Raw genomic sequence first — 20109 nt, 5'->3', positions numbered from 1 at the left:
CCTTTTAATTGAAGGCTTGTTTTATTACTTGCTTGCAGTTGTGGCCTTTTCATCTGTGTCTGTTGCTGCCATCAGTGGGGAAATAGAAAAGGATTGTTCTGCATTTTATTCATTTGCACTGACTTCAGGCTGCCTAACTTTGCATTTGCAGAATGCACAGAAATGCACTAAAAACAAAATTAAACAGCTTATTTTCATTTCATATAACCTATTTATCTTTTCAAAAGGCTGCTGTTGTATTGTACAGTTGCAGACTGTTTTAACTGCAGGTTGTTTTATTGCACTGTTGCCCCAGATCATGGACAAAGAGAAGAGGATTGTATTGTTGAAGTTTGACAGATGCACTTTATTCCATGGGAAGGTCTGACAGGAGGCCTGTTATAATAGGCACATTCCATTTTGTTTTGTTTTTTTCAAATCCTCAAATAAAAATGACACCAAAAAGTTGATTGCTTTACTGTTTTTTTGTTTGTTGTTTTTTTAATAATTTCATCAATGTGACATTAATATTGTAATGAAGCTAAACTTAAAGCACCAAGTCTGGTACAGCAGGGTGGTCATGTGGTGTTTCACTCTCTCCAGGGACGCTGCAGGGAAAATAACATCAGTCATGATGCTCATTATGTATTTGTAGCTTACTTACTCATTTGATAGGAGGCTAATATAGCTGTTATACACTTACAGCCTGTGTTGCCTTCATACAGGGCTTATATAAGACTTTTAATTTTTTGCGGCTCCAGACAGATTGGTTTTTTGGTCCAATGGCTCTTTGAACACTGAAGGTTGCTGACCCCTGCCTAGATGAAATCTCCAGATCTGCCTCAATAACTGTCCTTCACAAGCTGGAGGTTGTTTGGCATGCTGCTATCCTATTTGACAGCAGCTCCATTCGGGCGCTCAACTTTAACACCCAGCAGTCCTGAAAAACTGCTCCTTTCGTCATGAATCACATGCAAAAGACTGTCAACTTTATATACACACCATACCGTACAACCAATAATGAAGCATCACTGGCCTCAGCTTTAGCTTGTATCGACTTGTGTCTATAACTGACAACACTAAAAAGACCACATCCTCTCTTTAAGACTGTGCATATATTTGTTCCTGTGTTTCTTTGTTTCGTCACTCTCAACGAGAACTGCGTGTTAAACGGCCCACCGTAAAATAAGGCTGAAACACGATCAGCAGGACAGTGGAGGGAGTCAGTGCTGGAAAGCAGACGGCGGCTTACCGGCGGCAGGTTTTGGGTTGCTGTGAAGTCTCTTTGAGCACAGAGACATCTCACAGTGCAGGAAGAGAGTCGACATGTTGACTTGGAGTTGAAGGTGAAGCGGAAGCGCCTCTTTTCTGCCCCGGCGTGGGCCGCGGGGCCGTCCCTCTGAGGGTACAGCACCACGGAGTCGTCTGTGGGCACACCGTGTTGATGAGCACGTGGTCCAGGGTGGCGCTGGGGCTGGCGCTGGGCGAGATCGAGCATTCTACGATGGTGAAGCCCAGCTCGGGATCGGACGCAGAAGAAGTGATCTGGGGGACGAGACAAACGAGGGGAGGCCAGAAAGTGAATGATTTGATACCATGTTTGTAAAACAGGTTATGCTTTTGGGCTAACGAGCAGAATCTGGTGATAATATTTATTTCTACTCAATATATTTAGAGACATGAAGCAAGGTGGCATTCTCTCAATACAATAAATCCAACTAGAAAAGAACAAAAAAAATAACACCAGCAAATACTGAATAACGCCGTCCGAACAGCGAGATCTGGCTTTTTATTTCACATCTAACTCAAACTTCCAACGTCAACATCAAACATCCAAAATGAATGAATTAAACCAGATGTAAAAATACGCTTTGACCCTTCAGCCACAAAGGTCGCAGTGTGAATACATGAAGAGGAAGTCAAGTGAAGACATGACTCTCACAAACTCACCTGGCAGATTAAAAAAAAAAAACCCTGTTAAACCTGGAATATATTCGACTCTGGAGATGAATCCATCCATCTAGCCGTCTGCTTGCCCTCATTAATAAACTGCAGGTATTTTACAGCTATTTATCTATTAACTAAAACAGGTGTTGGTGTTTTAGGGGAAAGCATCCAGAGAGAGCCGTCACAAGCAGGAGAACGCCCTGGAGCGGGACGGCAACCTCAAAAGCTGCAGAGCAGCGATTGGAAGAACAAACAACACAAAGACTATCCTGTGCATGCTTATATTTATTACACGTCACATCCATACTGAATCTCTCACCAGCATTATCATATGCTGTAAATATGAGCTTCAGTAGTTGCTCGGTTCGCCCTGGAGGACCACCTCCAGGACACTGACACAACTCAGAACAAATTCATTCTAATATATTTCAGCCTCTCTTATGATATCTTTCCATCTGTGACCACAGGCCAGTCTCCTGAGTCCCCCCCTTCCTCCTCCCCTTCCACTTTTTGGACAGTCAGCGATGGTATCCTCATTAAAAGGTCACGGCCAGCACGAAAACCAGACGCCGCCACATGAAAAACATTGCTTTATGGGTCACTGATTGAGGCTGCTACTGTGTAAAGGGAACCTGAAATGGGATGAGCTTCCAACAATATATCATGTGTCTACAAGTGATGAGCGGGCACACAGAATGCAGTGTGTGTGTGACCAGTGTGTGAGCGCAGCCTGAGGGCAGGTCTCAGCACAGTGTGAGTTCTGGAGGGGGGTCGGGGGGGCGCCGGGCGGCCTCCAGCACAGACCGCTCTTTGTAACCTGGTGGCTTTGTGTCCACACCATCAGAGACGCATCTCCCACTGACAGCACCATCAGTCATGTCTCCAGAGGACCTGACGGGACAGGTCTCGTCTGTCTCACCGGCCCTACTGCCGTGGGAGGAACTTTCCACACAGAGACAGTCTCTTACATTTAAGGACGACTGTCTCACGTACTTCCTGTTTGATGGTGAAGGATGGAGCATAAGAGGGGTGCCATGGCCACGCCCTTTGACTCTGATTAACACTGAATTAATGTTTCATCAGCATGGACTTTCTGCTCTGTACGATTTACCCCTTAGATCAGGGGTGTTCAACCTGCGGCTCTGGAGCCACACGTGGCTCGTTAGTCAATCTGCAGCGGCTCCATGAAGCCTTCACCACATGATACATGAATAAAATTCAACTTAGTTTTAAATTATTATGTGATTCGTCACCCTTGGTTCAAAAGGGATTCAAAAACGTTCAAGTAAAACTGGGAAAATAACAAAATCCCGAGAAGTGGAGGGAAAAATACCGAAAAGCTTTAAAAACCTGACATGTCTACAATTTCTACCTCAAGAAAATTAAATAAGCATGCAAAACTGTTTAAAAGGAGATAAAATGGCTAAAATTCCTAAACATTAAAAAAAAGCTCAAAAACAGGAACAAAAACAGGCTCAATGTCACAGAATGTTCACTGTTCTGAACTGTAGCTAAAACTTCAGGAATGCATCAAAGATATTTTCTGTTTGTTCATCAAAACCAAGAATGAAGCTTCCTGAGCTGCAGTCGCCTCATTCGCTTCATTTTAAAGGTTAAATGTTCTTTATGGCTCCAGAACTACTGGACTTGAGAAAGTCACTGAAGCGGCTCTTTTGGTCATAAAGGTTGCAGAACCCTGGTCTAGAAGGAAAAGCTTCATGCGTAATGCTGAACGGCGGGCTTCCTGCTGGTCTGACGTTGTGGCTGCAGGAGGCTTTCTGGCGCTCATAATACACATTTTAAATCGTAGAAACCGACGCAATGGAGCCGCTTCGTCAAACACCGGCGCAACGGCCATAAAATATGACACTCTTAGCCATTTCTGACATGTGTGCAAAATCTCGTGCAAGTCTGAGCAGGCTTGCGTAACCAGCGCACACAGCGAGGGCATACCTCCACGAACACCGGCTGGTTCTGCGAGACGGTGAAGAAGGCCTGTCGAGACGGGCCGGCGAACTGCGGCGTGCTGAACAGCTCCATGCCGAACGCCGGCTCGCCGGCCGGCCGCGGGCCGGGCCGTCCCGGCACAATCCTCGGCACCGTGTCGGCGACTTCCTGACGCTTTCTGTACGTGCAGTTTGAACTGGGAGGAGAAGAAACATCAGGAAAACCGAGCCTCAGCCGAAGAGGTAAAGCTCCAACAGGATCCAGGAGCAGGTTAAGGATAAAGAAAAGAACCGACGAAGGAAAAAAGTGGTGTGAGGATTTACTCTTCAGTCTTTACTTTACACAGGAACCCTAGGGCTGAAAAAGTGAAAAATGCTGCAAACAACAATTTAGGTTGAAATAAAGAGAACAACCTGAGAGTTCTTCATGTTTTTAAAGTGCATTAACTACAAGCTTTGCTTGATTAGTTTATAAAATACAGAGATGCAGTTCAAAGTTGTTGACTAACCGACGAGTCCAGGGTCTTACCGATATGATGGACGGCTGCTGGTCGCTCTAGAAACATTCTCTCGAGCTCCTCTGGACCCTTGGCGTTCAGCACGTCTCCAGACTCCAGGTCCTCGTCGTCCAGCGGCCCGCCACTGCCATCCTTAGTCTCACTGTGACTGATAAAGACCTGCGAGTCCACAGAGAAGTCACAGAAAGGTCAGAAATAAGAGCCAAAGACAGAAATGCTCTCCCAAGAATAAATTCCGAGTCTTTTTCCTTTTTTAAACATATCTGGTAGTAAGGAGTGTTTCCTAATTCAGACGCAGATCTGAACGCTTGAGAGGGGTCGAGAAAACATTCCTGCTCGCATTGTGGGAACCTCCTCCGGACCCAGCAGGACAGGACTTAAAACATGTTCCTGTGAAGAGCAAACACCGGCCGGGATCCGAGAGGCCGTTTCATGAAATCTTTGATTTGATGGGAACCTCTTGATGGCACCGGCCGGGCCGTCCGCATCGAGCGCTCGCTCCCAGATCAACACAACGCAGCACGGCCGAGACAGCGGCCAAAACAAATTAGTACCGCTGCCGGAGGAGGAGGAGGGGGAGGAGGAGGAGGAGGAGGAGGAGGCGGAGGAGGGGGAGGAGGAGGAGGACGAGGAGGAGGACGAGAGGAGGAGGAGGAGGACGAGGACGAGACGAGACGGGGAGGAGGAGGAGGAGGGGGAGGACGGGGAGGAGGAGGAGGAGGAGGAGGAGGAGGAGGAGGGGGGGGAGGGGGAGGGGGAGGGGGAGGGGGAGGAGGAGGAGGAGGAGGAGGAGGAGGAGGGGGGGAGGAGGAGGAGGAGGAGGAGGAGGAGGAGGGGAGGAGGGGGAGGGGGAGGAGGAGGAGGAGGAGGAGGGGAGGGAGGAGGAGGAGGAGGAGGAGGAAGAGGAGGGGAGGAGGAGGAGGAGGAGGAGGAGGAGGGGGAGGGGGAGGAGGAGGAGGGGGAGGAGGGGGAGGGGAGGAGGAGGAGGAGGAGGAGGAGGAGGAGGAGGAAGAGGAGGGGGAGGAGGGGAGGAGGAGGAGGAGGAAGAGGAGGGGGAGGAGGAGGAGGAGGAGGAGGAGGGAGGAGGGGAGGAGGAGGAGGAGGAGGAGGAGGAGGAGGAGGAGAGGAGACGAGGACGAGGACGAGGACGGGGAGGAGGAGGAGGAGGGGGAGGAGGGGGAGGAGGAGGAGGAGGAGGAGGAGGAGGAGGAGGAGGAGGAGGAGGAGGAGGAGGGGAGGAGGAGGAGGGCCCACACAATGAATGTTTGTCTCCTGAACCCGGGGTCAGAGGCTATCCCTCCGTCCAAGAGCAAACACAAAAGATGACCTTGGACACATGCCAAAGCTGTCAATCTGAGCAGGACGAGAAGGACTTTCTCCAAATCTGTCCTCGGCAGAAAGCCTTCAAGAGGTCGAGGAGGAAGTGATTCATCCCGACTTGTCAGAACAAATACCGCCGAACCAAGACATTCCTCAGTCCAGATAGCCAGACGGGAATACCCAGAGCGATTAGAAGAAGCGAGTAAAGAAGCACTCATGAGTCACAGAGGAACCCGGACTGACACCACGAGCGCCAGGAACACTCCAAATCATGTCTCAACAGTCCAATTCATGTGAAGGACGGGACATTCATTCCTCATACACACTCTACAGATGAAGGACTGATGCTCTGAAAAGCCGTGTGCTGCATGGTGACGTCTGCATGCCTGCAGAAATTCAGTCTCATTTGGAAAACCAGTGTCCAGGAGTGTACGGACGGACCGAGACCGATCACAGGTTCTGCTCAGAGTCCTCATAGATGATGTCCGACGCACCCAGCCAGCCTCAGGTGACCACATCCATCAGATTCCGCTGGAAAACATCTTCTTAATGTACACATCGACACTACGACTGATCTGTAGCAGACAGCAGCTGGATAGAGTTTAATGTGAGACCACGAGGCTGCTGTACTCACAGAGTTAATGTGGAGGGCCATCGGGCTGTCCTGCATCGGATATATGGTGGTCTGACAGCCAGTCAGAGGAGTCTCCAGCGTGTAGTGGGTGGCATTGACCACCGCTTTGCATTGTGGGTCTTGGAGCGTGAGGTTAGCATGAGTGAATCCATTCGCCTGGGGAAACATCAAAAGAGCAGCGACATTGGATGAGGATGAAAAACACTTTTAGCTTTATTAACTCCGTTTCTGAATTGAAAAAAAAAAAGAGGCGTGGGCAGAAAACGTCAGAGCAGTTGTGAGAAACTTGTGAATCTCAGGAATAAGCGGATCCCACTCGGCGGTCCCGCTCCAGCTGCTAACTGCAGCCCGGGCCAGTCTGCCCGATGTGGGCTGACTCAGCCGTCTTCAAATGCAGACGCTCGGAGTCGTCCCGCCACACGCTCCTGATGTCTTTACTGAAGCTCCTCCGTCGAGAGACCCTGACCTGCCTGTAACGACCCTCACCTGACCAGCGCTCACACAGCTTCAGCTCAGCCGACTGTGGTGGCGATAACTCCAATCTATTCTAAAAACACTCCAACAGTGAGCGGTTCAGAAATTCACTTTATCTAACTGATCTTCTTGCAGGAAGCAAAGGCCGTGTTGTAGTTGACACCAGCCTCGCCGCTGTCTGAGCACGCCCCTCAGGTGAGTGTTCTTGCACCTGCAGGCTGTCTCTGTCCACGCTGACCACCATCTGTCCTCCTCGCAGCGCTCACGCCCAGGCCCACGTCAGGACGCCTGCTGATCCTCGGGCCCGCCGTCCCCAAAGCCGGGGTCCCCGAACGGCGGGAACGGGAAGGAGAGGCCGGACCGGCGCCCCGCGCGCCGTCCACACGGCGGCCGGGAGCCGCCCGAGTCCCGCAGGATGGAGAGTTCCGGAAGGAGTTCGCTCTCCGGCGACTCCACACATCTGGAAGAGACACAGACGCTGAAATCGGTTAAAGTCTGTGTCAGTATCGTGTGGTGAAGGCTTCATGGAGCCGCTACAGGGGCTGAAGAGCCACACGTGGCTCCGGAGCGCAGGTTGAACACCGCGGTCTACAGCTGCACCTCCATGCTCAGAAGGACGATAGCCGAGGTTACCTGGCTCCCTCAGAGGACGCTGAAGTGGTTGGCCACGGGGAGTGGCGGTGTAGGAGGTGACGGGCCGTAGCCGTGATCCTGCGCCCACTCGATCAGGGCTGGGAACCCGACGGCAGACGCTGCTTCGGAAGCTTGGTCGCGTCATGCGTGAGTTAACGCTACGGTGTCAGAGGTCTGCGAGGAAGAAGAGACGGTTCGATCGTCAAGGAGCAGAAACTCCGTCCTGGGAGGGAAACAAAGCTTCACTGTCGTGTTCATGTACAGCTGCTCCGCTTCTGAGGCGACTGTGAATCATATGAGCCAACGTGAGGTAACGGGCGTGTTGCAGCGCGAGAAACGTCCCCCGCCGCCGCCGCCGGCTTCTTCTCACTGCCATTTCCCACACATCCAGGTCTCCGGAGGAGATCCATACCCCCGACCGGAGCGAGGCCGTCATTCCACTCGCAGAGCTGACGAGCTACAGACCAGCTAGCTGCTGCAGCGCGGCGTGCTGCGTACCGCCGCTGAGGCTACGACTGCAGCTGACCTCTGACGTGTGCCTGTACCGCCTGTGTGGGTGTGGGTGTGTGTGTGTGTGTGTGTGTGTGTGTGTGTGTGTACGGACAGCCAGCAAGTGTGTGAAGCAAAGCGCTGTGTAGTTTACTTGGAAGGTGTGGAGTCGGCTCATGCACACGGGGTTTAGCAGCCTGAGCATTATGGGATGCTGGCCTGCGTCCCTTCCTGTTGCCGCTGTCCTCAACGGGACAACCATGCAGAGTGAGGACATGTCTGTTGTGAGCCGCCAGCAACGGCGCACACAGCAGCTGATGCACGGCCCACAAAGCCAATGAAGGAACAGTGTGGGCTGATGTACTACACAAACACACCAGACGTCGGCTTACCACGACTCCCAGCTTCCCGACGGCGCCGTGGGTTTTGACGACCCAGTTGACGGACTTGGCGCACTTGAGCAGCAGGACGACGTGTCGAAACACGGGGACGTCCTCCCTCAGAGGCTGCAGGTCCACGACGAGTCCACCTGCAAGGACGAGACAGCGCGGCGTGAGGACGAGGAGGACCGACACGCCGTCTCCGCTGGGGCCGATGGTCGGGCCCTACCTGTGGAGTTGGGCGCCTGCAGCTCGGAGGATGTGGACCTCCCGGTTCCTGCCGGGCGGGGACAGGACGCAGCCCCTGGACGGCTGCGGCTCCTCATAGCTGCCCAGGTAGTTCAAGGACAGGAACTTGCTGTCAATCTTGCACGTTTCAGAGAAATCCGGATCTGAAAGCAGGGGATATGTTTATGCTGTGCTGAAGAGTTTTTTTTTTTTTAGTTTGTTACTCCCAAACTAAGAGGTCAGAGGTGAAAGGTCAGCTGTAAAGCAGCACCGCTGATTCTGGGAGGAATTCTCCTCCTATGCAGGGGAGTGTTTGCTGCGACCCAGCTGTTCTGAGCAGGGAAACCCTGCCAAAGCGGCATCTGGCGTTCCCCTTGTGTCCACGGCCCACGGCGGCTGACGAGAGCCAGGCTGCTGCAGAGAGTCGGGCGTTTCCTCCGGCGTGACATTCTCATCATCGACAGGGGAAGCCTCGCTCCGGAGTTTTACGTGGGAAAACTAAACAAGCTCCGTTACAGAAATCTGAGCTAAAAAAAAGGAACACAGTCGCTCTCCTGTTTCATTCTATCGATTCGCTCGTCCACATTAAAGGTTGGACTCGTTTTCGGTGCACGAGGGACAACACGAGACAGATGTTCCTCATTGACGGAGCTTCAATAGGGTGAAGCTGAAGGTTTTTCCTCTAGGCACTGCGGCGGCACAGCGGAGGACGTGGACGTGGAGCGCCACAGAAGACGTGAAGGAGTGGAAATCTACAGCTGCGCTCCGAGGGGAAACGGCACGGCCACAGCCCCCTACCGACACCGGCCCAGCGGCTCCGACTCCCAGCCACCGCGGCCATCATCCTCTCCGGTCTCCATTTCCACGTAGCGAGATGAGCTCTGGACATCCTGGTTCGGAGACAGCTCTGGCTGCACGTTTACCCAGATGCCTGTCACGACGCTGTTGTGTGAACAGGGGAAACCAGCTTTCTGGAAACGCAGCATGGAAACACGCTGCCGTGCTGGGAATTCACACACCTTCTCCCACTTGAGTAGATGGCCTGAGTCATTCTGAGCTCGGGGGAAGGAGGTGACGGCGCCGTACTTCTTCTGGGCCCAGCGAGGAGGTGCTCGCTGCCGTGGGGGAGCACCTCCTTCTGGATGACGGCGGAGAGGGAACGGTTCTCCGGCTTGAAGTAGACCTGCGAGCCCTCGGCACCTGGAGGAGGAGAGAAGACGAAAACATAACAGAAATATAACAGATTGACATTTAGACGTGACGGTCTGCTGGTAGAATAGTAATAATAATGATAATGATCATCACGATCGTGTTTCCAAACAGTGAACTGAAAAGAAGAATCCACGCCAGAGAAACAGTGAGCGTCAAAGGTCAGGGATCTTTCATCTGAGCAATATGAAAAAGCTTTTTTCTGCGGCGCCGGCGGATGGCCAAAGCACACCGGTCCAGCTAAGAGGAACCACCTCTGGCGCCGGCGGCGCTTCGTTTCGTAGAGATAAACATTCACATGTGCTGAAAGGCCGGCCCGAAGCGGCGCGGTCTAGAACAGTACCTCCCTTTGATTCCCCTGCTGTTTTTGAGAGTTCCCGGCCGTGTGCATGAGCGGAGACGGGCGGATTAAACATGAAACCACGCAGTCCGACAGGAGAATGCAACAACCGCGTATGAAGCTGCTCTGAAACTGCAATGGCACTGGAGTGATAATGGAATAAATCCCTTGGGGTGTTTTGGGCTTCCAGACATAACTTCACAAATCCTCCTCATGCGCAACATCTGCCGACCTTGGACGCTCCTGCAGACGTTCCTGGCAGTGTCACCAGAGACCGTAAATACCGAGGCCGGAGAGAGGCTCTGTCGAAGAACTCGCTTCACTTTGGTGTGTTACTACGAGCTGGGGAGGAGGAGAGTCCCCGGCGCTGGATTCTTCACGCTAAGCCTCCGGAGCTCGGAAGAGTTTATCAGTTTAATGAGGGAATACGACCATAATAGTCGCAAAGAATTAGGGGGGGGAACCTGAAAGCCAAATAGCTGCAGGCCTCGCAGCGCTGCAAACCTCAGGAATCCGGCGCGGGAGTGAGGCCAGCCGGTCTGAGCGCTAACACACTCTCTCCTGCACCGGGACGACAACGCACAAGTGCTGCAAATGAGAAGCTACGGCAAATCACAGAAAACACCAGCGCATTATTACGGGGGGCTGCCGCTCAGTGCTGCAGCATGAAAGCTGTTGTTTTCATACACTCAACAGAGAGAGGAAGATGGATGCTGATGCTACCGTGAATATTCCTGCACTGTTAAACTGATTACAGAGAGGATCTGGGGGAAGCATTTCCAAAAAAAAATATTTAAAAATACTCCAAAGACCAACAGTCCAACAGCAGAGGCGAGGACAAGTAGACAAACAGAATTAAGCCTTTTATTGCACTGGCGTTCAAATGAAGTAAACCGGCTTTAAACCAGCTAGGGACTCATCATTACACACCTAAAGAACTGGTTATACAATTAGAAAAAACTCATCTTTCAAACAAGTGACAGAAGGAGACAGACAGGAGCAGAAGTACATTTAAATAACCTCACAGCACATTAGCGCACTGCAGCTATGACCATGTTCCGGTGTACGGTCCCACGGCTGTTACACGGCGTTTCAAGAGGGAAAAATGGTAAATGGACCTACACTTGTATAGCGCTTTTTACCCTGCATGACAGAGCCCAAAGCGCTTTCACACTGCAATATCACATTAACCCATTCCCTCCGCAATATCACATTAACCCATTCACTCCATACTGGGAAAAAGCAAAAACCGACTCTGAACAAGCAGCGTCTGCAACTGGACGGTGTCACTGAATTTCTGAGAAACTGCAATTTGAGGTTTTCACCCAGATTTCAATACATACAGGCTAAAATATTCACTCTGTCTGTAAAGAATCTACATAATATTTGGGTTTCATTTTCTGAACTGAGCAACGGGAAACACTGCAGCTGATATGACATTCTGACTTCTTGAGATTCAACTGCAGCGGAAGAAACAACTGCAACTGAGCCACAAGAACACATTCCACACTACAGACCAGATAAAGTTCACACAGTTCAAACTGAGCAGGCGTTAGGCGCCTCGTTCTGATCAGCGCTGTTCCTCCTGGACCCGAGGGTGACGTACCGCTCTCTTGCTGAGGACAGTGGACAGGGGAACAGCAAATCTAGCTGGATATAGAACCATGAGGATGGGTGCACTTCCTCTACTAAGCATTCAATAGCATTTTTACTGCCTTGTTTTTGTTTTTTTTTTTTGCTTCCTATAAGCACGGGACACATCATGGGCCCATATGTGCAGTTAAAAGCAGGATGCATGCCAAATGTTTGAGATCAATTATCGGAGAGCTGAGCTGCAGCCGTGGCCCGGGAAATACCGAAACGTGGGGGGGAAAGAAGGAGGGAAAGCGGAGCGAGAACTCACAGAGAGTACAATAAGGTTGCGCCGATACTGTTGAGATAAATGTGTGCGGTGATTTGATCTGCTCTGGTGCTGACGGGAGTCACGGAGCTAATGGCCGTGCAGATGTGGTCCTGGTGGCACCGCTCGATATCCGAGAGCAAACACAAACCACACGTCTCTGGAGTTTTCCCCACACTGATCCCTCCTCCCTCCTCAGAGGAGAGGTGTATAAGCTCTGGCTGCAGAGCAGTCTCTGCACAAGCGGGATTCAGAGGCTTACTCGCCCCAGGAAACGGCTTCCAGAGGAACGGCCCAGAGGCCGGGAGGTCTGGACACCGCCGCTCGTTTCTGAAGTGTTACATCCAGAAACCAGCTCCTCTCTACTCTGCTGCTCCAAACTGGCAACCACAGCAACACGTCAACCGACGCACAGAAATAAATGAAGTATATGAATACGAGCTCACACTGTTTTGCAATACACTGCGTGTGTATTCCTGCAACCGATGGCAAGTTTATTTCAACACTGCCGAATCCTGAAGATATGAGCCACAGTCTGCAGCATGGCAGCGTTGCTGTCCCCCTGGGTCTCATTCTCTAACTCCCTCCACCGAACATCAGCGAGAAGACGGAACCCTGGAGCTCTCTCTACTGGAACGAACTCATCTGAGCGGCAGCCACAGCCAAGTTACTGCAAGGCTACTGCAACTATGAAGTGGAATCACTTAGATAGATTACTAATAATTTACACATTTTCACTTACTGCAGAGGGAAAACGGTTTTCCCCTCATTTCAGTGAAAAACAATCTAATCAAAAGTTTATTTTATTGTCTGCTGAGTAATATGTTCAAATTAGCTCAAAACAGACATATTTTACACTTTTACCATATATAGGAGGAGAAGGAGGGGGAGGAGGAGGGGAGGAGGAGGAGGAGGGGAAGGAGGAGGTGGAGGTGGAGGGGTGGATGAGGAGGAGGGGGAGGAGGAGGAGGAGGAGGAGGAGGGGAGGAGGAGGAGGAGGAGGAAGAGGAGGAGGAGGAGGGGAAGGAGGAGGAGGAGGAGGGGAAGGAGGAGGAGGAAGAGGAGGAAGAGGAGGAGGAAGGGGGGGGGAGGGGGGAGGAGGAGAGGAGGAGGAAGGGGAGGAGGAGGAGGGGGAGGAGGAGGAGGAGGAGGAGGAGGAGAAGGAGGAGGAGGAGGAGGAGGAAGAGGAGGAGGAAGGGGGAGGAGGAGGAGGGGGAGGAGGAGGAGGAGGAGGAGGAGGAGGAGGGGAAGGAGGAGGTGGAGGTGGAGGTGGAGGAGGAGGAGGAGGAGGAGGAGAGGAGGAGGAGGAGAGGAGGAGGAGGAGGGGAAGGAGGAGGAGGAGGAGGAAGAGGAGGAGGAGGAGGGAAGGAGGAGGAGGAGGAGGATGAGGAGGGGGGGAGGAGGAGGAGGAGGATGAGGAGGAGGGGGAGGAGGAGGAGGAGGTGGAGGTGGAGGGGAGGTAGGAGGAGGATGAGGAGGAGGGGAGGAGGAGGGGAGGAGGAGGAGGAGGAGGAGGAGGAGGTGGAGGTGGAGGTGGATGAGGAGGGGAGGGGAGGAGGAGGAGGAGAGGAGAGGAGGAGGAGGAGGAGGAGGAGGAGGGGAGGTGGAGGTGGTGAGGAGGCGGAGCAGCGTCTGGCACTCCTCCAGGCTGCAGCCGTGGGCGCTGCTGGCCGGTGGTGATACACCAACAGTGAGAAGCTGACAGCGAGACGATCGACCGAGCGCATCCGCTCATTGGTTGTTCGAGGCTGTTCCGTGGAGCCCAGAGGAGTCTACTCTGGTCGAAACGGCGTTCGGCCGGCCTTCACAGTAAGCAGGAGTGAAATCGTCTCACTCGGCACAGCGTCCATGTCTGACATCATTAGAGGAGCAGTTGACAGCTCGGGCCGGGCCCCTGCTCTTAAAGACGGTGTTCAGCTGCTTTCTGTCGGCCGCCGCTGACAAGAGGAGACGAGTCGTTAGCCCGACGCCGACCTGCTGCTCTCGCCTCGCCGGGCTACACGCCGTCCAGCCTGAGGAAACACCGGCGGGCCACACCAGCACCCGTCTGCCTGACACACTCCGCTCTCCCTGCCCTCTCCACCCACAGGACGCCATCTGTACCAGAAACAGAGGCTGTTTGGCGTCTTTAAAGTTACTAATAAAGTTTACCTCCGCTGCACCGTCAGGTCCAGTGGAGATGAACACAGAGAGCCACTTTTTCTGGCACAAATGTGTTTCTTTAAAATTCTGCATACAACATTAAGATCTGGAGTTCTGTGTTGGGGAAAAAAACCCGGCGAGAAAAGACGATTGGTATACCTGAAGCTACGTTCAGCGTAGTGCGGCGGCGTTGCCATTCGATTGTAAATGAAACACAGACGAGCCTCAGAAAGGTTTCAGGAAAACCAAACAATGATAGTTCAGCAGGTTTCTGTGTCTCTCTGTTATTTTCTCAAATGATCCACTGGATTTGAACAGGCGTGCCGCTGAAGTCCCGTTTAGCTTTTTTTTATTTTTGTTTTTAAATTAAGTTTCCCAGTACCTTTACTAAATATGGATGACTCCCCGGGGGATCTGGCTCCAAGTACACCAAGAAAACTCTCATGAAACCGCCGCCCCCTCCTGCTGCTGCTGCTTTTGTGCCGCGGGGCGAACAGAAATCTCTCTGGCTATTCTGATAGAGTCCACATCTTCAAAACAAGAGGACAACATACCTTCTCCCCGTCTTAAATAGAAGCTGTCCTCGGCGCTTTGGCCGTCAAAGCCTTATTCGGGCTGATATTATCTGCAGCTCACGCAGAGGCCGACTGCTGCTGTCAGGATTTTATCCTGACTATGTTAAGTTTTTACGCAGCGGTCAGTCGATCATTGTTATAGTTACATAGAAATGTATCACAGTTCATAGCAATACTGTTTGAAAGCTATAGTTTTTATTCTTTAATTGAAAGCTGACCTCCAAAAAATACCAAAACCAATAATTGTATAGGAATGACATCCAGCTCTCCTGAACCTTTGCAGTTCCATCACAGCTTCACCCTCTCTAGCAGGGCTCTCCACCAGGTTTAGGAGCGTTGGCAGAATTCTGGACCACTGGAGACTCGAGACTCTGACCTGGGAGGAGAAGGCCTGGCTCCGAGTCTCTGAGGTCTGGACTCTGTGCAGGACTGGATCCTCCAGGTCTTTCAGGACCCGCTTCATGCACAGTCCTCCTCCTCCAAACCATTCCCACAAAGCTGAGAGTGTGAAATAATCCAAAAATACAGGCATACATAAATATAATGAGCAGCTTCACAGTGCTGCTCATTATGTTGTAATTTGGCAAATTCAATTTTTTTCGGCACAAAAAATAAATAAAAACACTTGATCCACCTCCCTGTGCTCCAGCGGCTGTACATTATGTACGAATACACTCCACTGGCACACACACACAACCCAGATCGCCCTCCGAACACAGGAAAACCTCTCTCAGACCACCAAACGGCCTCCTCTGCAAATCCACAGCGTTTCAAGTATTTCACTTTCGGGACAGGGCTCGAGAACCTGGAGCGAGCGCTCAGCCTGTGAGGAAATGAACACACAGCTCTGGGAAGGAAGATTTTCAGACCTTTAGCGATGCTGGACTCACATGAAAGGTATGTTTGATGTGAAGCGCCAGGTTCTCCGACTGGACATTCCAGATGAGCGGCTGGGGGGAGCTGAGCACGAAGGCCAGGGGCTTCTGGTGGTACAGCATGGACTGGATGGGCTTCAGGTGGAGCTCCACCTGGGAAAACAAGGAAAAACCACAGCAGGTGAAACTGGGGCCCCGAGACAACAGGTGCTACTGAACGACAGTGAGAAAAGCCTCCTGAACACGATGCAAACATCCACGCGAGCAGATGCATCACATAAACGGCGGCTTGAAAAAACACTGCAAAAAACAACCTGTTCTCACACACACAAGTCTTGGTCTCCCCAGAAAATCAGTCGTGCTATTGTTGTAAATGCGGCAGTGTTTTGCTTCAGATTGTCCGTCTTTATCAGGCGTTTGTGGTTGTTTATGCACTCGCTTCGCTGATAAACTCTCAAAGACAGCGAGCTGCTCTCTCTCCCTAAAAGGCGCTTGATATGTAGCCTTAGCAGGATGTGAACTTTCACACACTGGAGCCTTTGTTAAGAGAGTCGGTGGGGAAAGAAAAAAAAATTGTATGTGGCGGGTCTCCACCATTTCTACTGCATGCAAATTACACATTTGGTTCTGGGCCTGCCATTAAATGAGACTGTCAGGCTTGAAAGACAAAGCGGCGTGTTCTCGGGGTCTGTTTCGTGGCGTGCACAGTTGAACCGAGTCATGATGACTTGTTGACCCCGAGCTCGTATCAAGAGATACGGTCTGCTTGCATGCGACCGTCTTCTTGTGTTCTAGCTCCATTCTTTAGACGTACGACCGTTTGCCAAAGCTTGCTCAAGAGCTTTGGCAAAACTCTTGTTTGCTCCTCCGAGCTGACATGAGAGCTGGAGGGTTGTGTTTAGTACTCCTCTTCTTTAAACTACCTCCTCTCTGTGTCCTCACTAATCACTTCAACAACATCACCCGTTCCAGCGCCTGTGAACCAGTCGTGAAAGTCAGACGAAAATCAGAACATCTATCAAAAAACTAAAAACCGGACATTTATGAAAAACACTGTTTATAAAATATGCGGTAATATTAAATTGTATGAGACTGACTGGAAAAACCAGCCAGCTACATGAAAAGCAGGCAAACCAACAACTGTTTAGATGCCCCCCCCCCCCCATATCGACCAGCAGTAACAACACGGTGCATTTTTTACCAGGCTTCAACCATCTTCTCTCATTACAAGCCTGATGAAGACGTCAGCAGTGGACTGTGGGGAGCTGAAGCCAGCAGGGACCGAAAACCTGCACGTCTGGCGAAGTGGTCCCTGCAAGTGCTGCAAACATCAGTCCAAAGTCTCCCCGAGACATGACAATGGAAGACATTGCTCAACACCAATCTGCATGACCATACAAATAAACAGATGAGGGACTCGGTGCGCTATTTTTTACAGTGTTTTTATTGCACGTTTGCTCCTTTCCTCTTCTAGACCAGACACTGGAAAAAGCGAACGCGTCGTCAATGCGAGAAAAACAACAACCGAGATATGATCATACCTGGTGTGGCTTAGAGGGCCAGAGCGTGGAGAGGTGGAGGGGGGAGGCAGACCCAGGATGAGAACAAGCCAGAAAGTAAGAGAGGGAGAGAGAGCTGTAAAAGATGAGAGGTCCTGAAACCCAGACAGAAACATTTCCAGAAGACGTGAGTCACCTACAAACACCGGCATAAACACGGCTCGGGGAAGAGGAAGTGCCAAGAGGCAGTGAAAACTGTGGAAAATCTGAACGCTTCTTCTCTTCTAGCAGGTAAACAAATCAAACCAGGTCTGGGCTGAGTGGTTCTGGGCCAACCTGGTCTGGACAGACAGCTGCTGTGCATCTCCAGCCACAGGGACCCAGACGTGGAGGTCCAGGAGGCTCAGCGCAGCAGCCGAGGCATCAAAGTAGCCAAACGGCCAAACGGCTCGACCTTCGCAGAGGCCTGAACGGTCTACCGACCCGGTCGTCACGAGGCTGGCACTGGGGTCTCATGGAGTGGGTGGGGAGTCTAGATGGAGGGCCCGTCTGGGCCTATCGCGTTACTGAAACCAACGGCGCACAGGGGACGACAGCTGGAGCAGCGCATGTTAGCATGGGCAAACAGTGTGTACGTCAACGAGGGAAAACAACGGAGACTCAAAGTTTGTTTGTTTTGTTAAGTGCGAAATGGCTGTGGAGGTCTCATGCATGCTGTTGGATTTTTTTGGGAGAAATTTTGAATGCAACATTTTGCGAGCGTGGCTAACGAATGCAACTCTTCCACGAGTGAGTACAGAATGAGCTGCAGTCGCTCCAGTATCAGCACGGCTCAGCAGTCCTGCAGGAGAAGGGAGTTTCCTTTATTGACAGAGCTAATTAAGTGCCTGATGAGCCCTGGTGGGTTGGAAAATCCCAAAACATCCTTTAATTAGCCAAAGAGTAAAACTAATCTGGAAGCATGCTCTCCATACCAGGACGTAATAATCAGCTTAAAAAAAAAAAAAAAAGGCTGCAAAGTGGAGGCTATCGGGCGGATCAGGAAGTACGAGGAGAAGAGGACGAAGACTAAGAAGTAGCTGAAGAAGAAGATGGCAATGAAGGAGGAAAAGAAGAAGCCAAAATTCAAACATCAAGATGCCAAAGAAGCAAAAGCAGAAGAAAAATAAGAAATGATGAAGCAGGAAGGCTGAACTGGCAGAGTGGCTATGAGTCCGACAACAACCACAGAACCGCTTCCAGTGGATGGACAGAGTACCAGGCGTTGCTTTGAGGACTACTGAAGGAGTGGGAGAGTGCTGAATGAGGAGCTGTGTGAACACAGCCTCACCTCTCCAACTTCTGAAGGCCTACAGTCAGTCCTTAGTTCAGCTACAGTGGAAGAGGTCTGAAGGCATCACAGATACACTCAAACACATCTAAAGTCAGCTCAGGTGAATCAGTTCTTCTAGGAACGTTCGTGCATGCTCAGGAAGAACATGCAAACTCCACATAGAAAGGTCAAGGGGTATTAGGCTAGTGAGTCGGTAACGTGTTTAGCTAATCAGAGGCTAAACCAGCCCAGCACGTGTTCCTCCTGCACGGCCTTGCAGTTTACAGGTCCTGGTGCTAAATCAGAGCGGTTCCTATCCAGACCAGTCCGCCACAGAAAGAACTACGACATAAAGCAAACCCCAAACTGGCGGGATAAAGCCTTCACTTACACCAGTGTATTGTTAAAACACGAGCTGATGCCAAACACCAAGCGTTTCCTTATTTTTCAAAAGGTTCGGGTTTGAGAATTTATTACGCCGTCCCTACAGCAGTTTTATTGCAGGTCATTTACTTTTTTTCTATTCACGGAACTTTTCTGTAACTGGAGGAACCCTCACGCGTTCGGACAGAATGAAGCGAAGATTATGATGAAAAAACAACTCAGGAAACTCGACTGGATCTGACAACTGAAGCATGCAGCTGAAAACATGGAGGGCTGGCTGAGGACCCGGCGGAGGACCGCCTGGGACCAATCACGCGCCGCTATCTGATGCGCCCTCTGAACGCAGGCCTTGTCTGTCTGGATCTTGGTTCTTTTTGGATCACCGAGGACCTACAGAGGATCGGAGGAGCAGAGCCGCTCGGCGGCGGGGGGAAGCAGACGAGGAACCCGGTGACCACGCTTATCAGCGCCACCCACATACTGAGCAGCGTGGGGATGCTACCTGGAGCCTGCAGGGCGGTGATTAGCATCAGTCTGCGCTCTGCTGAACGCCGAACTGAAGGGGAAAAGAGAGAGGGGGAAAATATCTGAACAGACGTCAAAGAGAGGCGAGCGATGCCTGGATAGCAATCTTCCAGAATGCCGAGGAGAATAACAGCAGTGAGACGGAGGAGGCAGGAGATCAGCCTCCAGCTCATGGAGACAAACTCTGGGACGGCTTCTTTCCTCTAAACACTGAATTTTATCTTCTAATCAAACACATCTCCAGCACAACCTGTCAGAAGGAGTTTTTTTAAGAGCATTCTTTCATTTTTCCATCATTAGGGGGAATAAAGAGTGTTATTTATGACAGTCAACAATGTTTCGCCCAGCAGGAAGTAAGAGCTCAAACTTAGCTTTTCGCTGCAACATTCTCATCAAACGTTACACACAACACTTTTACCTCGAGCTGGAGCTGGCTCATGCCAAAATATTGTTTAAATAGGAAGTGTGAATTAGGCGTTACGGCATGTATTAAGTATTTCTATTGGTGCTCGAACCTGTATTGACCCTTTAAAAAAGCTGGAATGGGTGCAGCTTTGAGCAGTGGCGGTGGTGAAATGCCATGTGGAGCCAGTGAGAACCGGAACGCTCTCCTTAAGATATGGAACAAGATGATTGAGAAGTTCAAGTTTGAATAAGTTGAGGAGTTCCTTCAGAAAAACCAGAGTTAATGTCAGTTTAGTTCAGAGCATTTCTAGAGCATGAAATTATGAAAAGTGAAAACCAACCTGCTTGGTAAATTTCTGAATGTTTAAACTAATGGAAAATGGCAGACCAGACGG

At 51.1% G+C, this 20109-nt stretch overlaps 1 protein-coding gene across 1 annotated transcript in view; it reads right to left on the bottom strand.

Moving 5' to 3' along the window:
* Nucleotides 1-1202: 1202 nt before the first annotated feature.
* LOC115381969 (transforming growth factor beta receptor type 3-like) overlaps nt 1203-20109 on the bottom strand; it is a 47924-nt gene continuing 29017 nt past the window's right edge. The window contains 17 exon segments of the mRNA XM_030083616.1: nt 1203-1312; nt 1315-1407; nt 1410-1524; nt 3880-4069; nt 4382-4423; nt 4425-4549; nt 6345-6500; nt 7030-7067; nt 7070-7079; nt 7180-7278; nt 7599-7625; nt 8333-8469; nt 8550-8574; nt 8576-8712; nt 9568-9581; nt 9583-9748; nt 15601-15742. Of these exon segments, the coding sequence (XP_029939476.1) occupies nt 1203-1312; nt 1315-1407; nt 1410-1524; nt 3880-4069; nt 4382-4423; nt 4425-4549; nt 6345-6500; nt 7030-7067; nt 7070-7079; nt 7180-7278; nt 7599-7625; nt 8333-8469; nt 8550-8574; nt 8576-8712; nt 9568-9581; nt 9583-9748; nt 15601-15742 (1626 nt within the window).

Source organism: Salarias fasciatus, chromosome 23, assembly GCF_902148845.1.
Source record: "Salarias fasciatus chromosome 23, fSalaFa1.1, whole genome shotgun sequence".
Classification (NCBI taxonomy): domain Eukaryota; kingdom Metazoa; phylum Chordata; class Actinopteri; order Blenniiformes; family Blenniidae; genus Salarias; species Salarias fasciatus.
Note: the sequence above shows the minus strand (reverse complement) of the source record. Positions and strands in the feature narration are given on the sequence as shown.